Source organism: Furipterus horrens, unplaced genomic scaffold (assembly GCF_987537825.1).
Source record: "Furipterus horrens unplaced genomic scaffold, mFurHor1.1.pri manual_scaffold_10, whole genome shotgun sequence".
Taxonomy (NCBI): Eukaryota; Metazoa; Chordata; class Mammalia; order Chiroptera; family Furipteridae; genus Furipterus; species Furipterus horrens.
In genome coordinates, this window is record NW_028327180.1 from 50,894,472 (window position 1) to 50,900,471 (window position 6,000).

The 6,000-nt window shown below is 57.8% G+C and overlaps 1 protein-coding gene across 1 annotated transcript; it reads right to left on the reverse strand.

The window, feature by feature from the left end:
- Positions 1 to 810: 810 nt before the first annotated feature.
- REEP4 (receptor accessory protein 4) lies at positions 811 to 4,502 on the reverse strand. Its single transcript, XM_090290106.1, has 8 exons — positions 4,013 to 4,502; positions 3,136 to 3,208; positions 2,674 to 2,750; positions 2,460 to 2,580; positions 1,944 to 2,057; positions 1,385 to 1,520; positions 1,088 to 1,242; positions 811 to 1,010 (listed from the first exon to the last, which is right to left on the reverse strand). The coding sequence occupies exons 1-8, from the start codon at positions 4,042 to 4,044 to the stop codon at positions 945 to 947; spliced, it is 774 nt and encodes a 257-aa protein (XP_090146232.1). The 5' UTR covers positions 4,045 to 4,502; the 3' UTR covers positions 811 to 944.
- Between the last annotated feature and the right edge of the window lie 1,498 nt (positions 4,503 to 6,000).

Here is a 6,000-nt window from a genome sequence, read left to right on the forward strand (position 1 = left end):
CTGACTGGCTGCCCCGAGATTAGGATAGGGGGTGGAGTGGAGCCAGCTGAGGCGCAGAGCCTGAGTCTCAGGACAACACAGGAGACTCCCTGGATGAGGCAGGCTGAGGACCAATGACCGTGAGCAGCAGGGAGGAGCAGTAGGGAGGGCCATTGGAGACCAGGCCCGAGTTCTGTAAACTCCCTCCAGCCAATCAGTGGCCAGGCCCTGCAGGGCACTGGCTCTGGCTAGAGTTTCTCTGAGCCCCGCCCTCCTTGACCTGGAAGCTGGGGGCAGCCCAGGTCCTGGCAGCTGCTGCCCTCTCGCGGTCACTCTGTAGACATGCAATGCTCCCAGTGTCACCTGAGTGTTTACAGAAACTCAAGGGTTCCCAAGAACTTTCTATGACAGCATTTGCCACATCATACTTATTTGTCAATGGATATCTCCCCCAGAAGACTGGGCCCCTCCTGGCAGTCTGTCCTTTAGCCCTCATCCTAAGCTGTTTAATAGTGTGTGCTGTGAGGACGGGGGATACAAACCAGGAGAAACAGAACACTTTGGTGTATTTATTTATCAAAATTTGCACAAACCTGACCTCATTCACCAACACAAAACATACAACCAGGACACACACACGAGGCCTTGGAGAAGGCTGTCAAGTAATTTGAAGGACAGGAAGGAATGAATACAACTGAGTGGGCTTTGGTTTCATTCACAGGGGTCTGGGGAGGGCTCTGGTCCCATCCCTGCAAAGGTAGAAGGATGAGAAAAACAATCAATAGAACCCTGGCTTTGGTACATTTCAGGTCATCTCTGTGCATGGCCCTGAACCAACAGCAGGTGCCAGGAGGGCAGAGCCTGGGCAGCTGGTGCAGGCAGGTCTGACATGCAGCCAGAGGGCCCCTCCAAACAGCCCCAGGGCCCTGCGGGGCAGGAGGTGAAACTGGCAGGCTGTGCAGACCCTAGCTGCCCATGTCTGAGGGCACAGTCTTTTTCCTTGTCCGGACCTTCAGGGAGCGTGAAGTGCCCTGTGGGAGAGAGAGCAGGTATATCATGGGAGGGCCAGGCTGACAGCCCACCTCTCCCTTGCCTTCTTTGCACTGACCTCTCGCACCAGCTGTTTCTTCTTGACCACACGCAGGCTCTGGCTGCGGCTCAGAGGCTTCTCTCGGGGCCTGGGTGGTGCCTGGGGCACTGCTTCTGTATCTGACCAACACTCATCCTCTGTGTCGGTGTCCTGCAGGCCACCCGCTCTATACCCTGTGTAGAGAAGACGAGGCGGTGGAGGCAAAGCTGGGCATTTCCAGTCTGATGGCCTGGGGCCGAGCCCTGCGGGAAGCCATAGCTTGCATGGAGGAAGTCAGCCCTTTTGGGACAGCTCTGGGTCCCTCCGCTCACTCACCAATGGGTGGTCTGTGGCGGGGCATCTGGTCCTCCAGGTAGAGGGGGTCTTGGTAGGTGGGTGCCGGGTTGTCGGGAATGGAGCGCAGGTCCTGCATGGAGAAGCTGCGTAGCCTTCCGGCCAGCGCACCCTGACTCTGCAAGGCAGGGGGAGCCTCTGCATCACCTGCCTCAACTGCTGGAGAGGCAGGGCTCCTAGTAGGAAGCAGCCTGAGCCAGGGCAGCTGCTCAGGGAAGTCAAGGGCTGCTGACTTGCAGGTAAACCCCTGGGGCAAAGGCCTCAGAACTGAAAGAGACTGGGCAATCTTCTAGCCATGGTTCTTTGTGCTGGCAACAGGAAACTAAAGCCCAGAGAACAGGAGCAGCTTCTCAAGGTCAGTGCCAGAGCCAGAGAAGCGTGAACTTCCAGCTCCATGCTCCAGCCAACACCCCACCTGTCACCTCTCACCCCTGTTCCCTGGTATGGACAGCTGTTGTCTCTTAGCTCACTGACAGAGCACTGGACTTGCCCAGAAGGCACTGGAGATGGGGGTCTGATGGAGGGCTGGGGCCCAGGGCACCTTGGTGGCAGCCTGCACAGCAGCTGTGGCGGCAATGTTGAGGCCCCGCCTCCCGAATCTGAGCATCATTTCGTAGCTGCGTTCTTTGGCCTGTACAATGTAGGCATCAATCTCCTATGGACCAGGGGACAGAGAGTTTAGGGGACAGTCTGAGTCACTCCTCCTCTGCAGACCCACAGTCACTGGGTGCCACACCTCCCAGCCCACCTCCACCCGCAGTGGGCCAGCCACTACACCAAGAGCAGGGCTCCCCCCCCAAGTTCCGCATTTCAGTGAACAGCCATGCTCCAGCCTCCTCCGTTCCCAAACCAGCTTCCAAATGACTTTTCACCCACCAAAAGGCCACTCCCATGTACCCCCATTTGTTATCCCAGAAGAGGAGGATGGCCAGGCTGTCAAGATCCCACTGACTAGGATTAGAACCCAGGTGCCCCGCTATGTCCTAAACTCTGAGTCCAGGGCCCTTTCCCTCACACCCACCCCGATGCGTCCCTCCCTGCCCTCCCCTTAGGATACCTTCTCATGGAGGGACAAGGATGGGTGGACGAACTTGCGGTAAAGCAGGCTGGCTCCTTTGGTGTGGGGCGACAGCAGCCATAGCACGAAAGCCATCTTGATCTCGTAGTAGAAGGGGAACCTGTCAGAGCACAGCGGGAGCAGGGTCAGCCAGAGAGCCAGTTCAAGGGTGGGGCATCCTCTTCCCCTGCCCACAGAGCCCCTGTACCCAGACCAGGAAATGAAGGTGTCTGTGAAGGTCTCCACTGCCATGAAGAGTGCGAAGACGATCCAGTACATCATCCACCGGACCTGGGGGCGGGGCGGGGGGGGGCGCACAGAGAGGTCAGAGGCTGAGCCTGCAGAGCCAACTCCCTGTCCTCAGCTGACCCAGCCCCAAGATGCCAGAGAGCCTGTCCCACTGCATTCCCCTGGCACCTGGATGGCCCTAGAGAGCTGCCTCTGAGAAACTGCCACTCATTCCTGTACCCAGCCCCACCAGGCTTCACCCACTAGTTCCTGCACAGGCACCTCAATAGCTCACCCTCCATCCACACTCATTCACTCAGGATCTGCCAGACAATTATGCCCCTGGGGAGGGAGGCCAGCACAACCCCCTCTCCACCTTGCCAAGTCCTACCATGCCCATCCCCCAAAGTTGTCATCCCACCCCACCCAAGCCAACTACCACACTCACATATTCACGAATGTTCTTAGTCTTCACAGCCTTGTAGGAAGCATAAGCTGGGTACAGCATCCCAAACACCAGCCTGGAAGAGCAGCCGGAAAAGCAGAGAGGGAGTGAGTAGCACCATACCCTGCCCCCTACAGGTGGCCACCTCCCCCACAGGTTTGAGGTGATAAGTGCCTACCCTGTTCTTCCCGCTTGGCTTGCACAACCTGCATCTGAGTCAGTGCCCTGGAGGCCACCTCCCCACCCTGCTGTTTACAAACATCCCCAGCCTGTCCAGGCCTGTCCAGTGGCCCATGGATACATGGGCACAGCCAGCCACTAAACAAGGTGAGTGGGTGGGAAGCAGGCTTCTGAGCTGATGAGAGCACCAGGCTGTCCCCTCCTGTGACTATGCAATTAGGCCCAGGGCCACCAGACCTGGCACTGCCAGGCTGCAGACAGGGATTTTCAAGCCAGGTACGGAAGTATATTGAAAGGTGATGAATAGGACAGAGTAGGTGATGAGTCATGTGACTGCTCAGATGGGAAGCAGGCACCTGGATTCTCCGCCTACAACATGCCACAACACCTGTGTTTGCCAAGGGGCTTAGGGCCAGCCTGTGGTCCTTCACCCCACGCACCTGTCTGCAGTGTGACTGAGTGCTAGAGGGGTCGACATCCGTCAAGGAGACTTTGGGGACGAGGGCGAAAAGCCCGCGGTGCCCGATGCCGCGCGCAGTCCCGCAGACCCGTTAACTATTGCAGTGAGTATTGGGGGGAGGCGGGCGCTGGTGTGACGGGGCTCAGAAAGTCGTCTTTCCCACCAGACGTTCCCAGGCTCCACCCCAGGGGGGACGCGCTGGCACCCGGGGAGAGGGGGTGTGAGCGCGGCCATACTCACACCACCAAGCGACAGATCATCCAGGACACCATCCTGCAGCCTCAGGGGCGAAGAGAGACCCCTAAGAAGCTGCCCAGAGAGACGCTCACGTGGGGCTGGAACGGGGGAATCAGCGGAGATACGGGAACCAGACGGGCGCTCGTACTGCCCAGTGGTGGAGGCGGAGCCCACCGCCCCTGACTCCGCAGTGCGAGGAGACCAGCCGGCAGGGGCGAGGAGGCGGGGGGCACCGGGGAACCGACTCGCAGCTGGTGCCGGAAGGCGCGCTCTTCCGCAACGCTGGGCAGTTAAGGATCCGACCGGCACTTCCTGCCGTGGAGAACCAAGAGTTCGGCTCTTGCCAGGGCGCCGCTGCGGGTGGCGGGTCGCGGCCTTTGCTTAAGCGAGTCTCCAGGTCCCTGGGCACCAGGCCGCGGGCACCAGCCTTGGGGCGGAGTTTGCAACTCACTTGAAAGTTGCACGGAACTTGGGTCTGCCCAACCCCAGGACTCCGGCGCGTAGCGCAGGCGCAGTGCGGCCCGAAGTGGGCGGGGCGAGGTCCCGGAGGCATGCGGCCCGCACCTTTTAAAGGGCGGTGCGCCTCGAGCTTGTGGGTGGGGTCTCTTAGTTAAACAACCGGCCTAATTGGAAAGATTAGGGGGTGAAAGGTGGCAACAAACAGGTGGGATTAGGGGGACGGGGTGGAGGAAGCGAAGGAGATTTGGATTCCGGAGTTTTCGGAGCTCATTACTGGCTTCCCCCTTTGCCTCATTTTCCCCTCTGTAATATGGGAGCGGACAGGAGACGGTGGAGGTCCCCATCCAGGGTTGGCTGAGCGCCAGCAAATCCGGGTCTTACTCCATTGGGTCAAGAGCTCAGGATGGCTTCAAAAACCCCGAGCTGAAGAGGGGGAGGGGTGGCGAAGGGGGCCGGGACACGGGGAGGCAATAGGGAGAGGAAACCTTAGGAAGTCCTCACCCCCATCCGCTTACCCGGGAAAAGCGGGCTTCAAGAGCTGGTACCTTGTCAGAGCCCACAGGGCTGGGCAGGCTGACCTCGAGGATTGGAGGGATTCTGGGCAGAGCCCCTAGCCCCCATGCCTTCTTCGCCAGAAGATTGAAATTCCACCTATTCCTCTGAGCCAAGAACGCAAATATTCTTGGGAGCATAATAATACCACAGATTGCCATTTTGTAGTGCAATTTGGTGCACAGGGTCTTGGTCGTTACAAAGATGTATTTATTTATTTATTTATTTAAACCATTTAGGAAACACTCTCAGTGATGAAAAGTTACTTGCCCAATGTCACCCAGTGGCAGGTGGATAAATGCTTGGCTTTGGGAGGAGACAGGGAATGAAGATGCTCCTCTGGGAGGGAGGTGTATACCTGGAAGAAGGTGAAAGGCTCAAAAAAAAGGCGAACTCTGTTGCTTCTATGACTTTCCACCCGGGGCTGCATTCAGTGTACCTCTCCTGCTTAGTGGAACTGGGCAGCAGCATCCTCCCACACTGCACTGGTGACAGCAGAGCTGAGGGGGTGGGAAATGGGCAGTTACTACTTTTTATTAGAGCTGCATTTAACACCCACCACCCCTCCAAAGGATGAGATAGGTAATGATGAGAACCAGGGGAAAGGAGGCTTCTTGGGAATAAATAAATCAGTGAAAACATTGTGATTATACTTAATTATCATCATCATTTTTATTGGTGTGCCTGGGTGTGAGAGCGAGCAGTGAGACTGGCCCACAGGGGAAGCTGCCCTAAGGCCCTGCTGCCTCTCCTTGCCTCACCACGCCCTCACCCTGGGCCTGGCGCCCACCCTGCACTGAAGGAACAGGAAACACCAATGGCTGGTATCCCACCACCCATCTCCAACACAGTCCTGAAAGAAGAAGGATGTGACTGACTCAATAGGGGACCAGCTCAGAGGGCTCAGGGTGAGGGTGGGAGTTGCAGAAGAGGGAAGAGATGTCTGTGCTTCAGGAGGGAAGGGTGCCTGGGCTGACTGA

Bases quoted from the DNA above. Each gene is read 5' to 3' on its own strand.
- REEP4 (XM_090290106.1), bottom strand. From the start codon at position 4,044: ATGGTGTCCTGGATGATCTGTCGCTTGGTGGT. The intron at 3,209-4,012 runs GTGAGTATGGCC...CTGCTCTTCCAG, and splicing joins ATGATCTGTCGCTTGGTGGT to GCTGGTGTTTGGGATGCTGT. The intron at 1,011-1,087 runs GTCAGTGCAAAG...TCTCTCCCACAG, and splicing joins AGAAACAGCTGGTGCGAGAG to GGCACTTCACGCTCCCTGAA.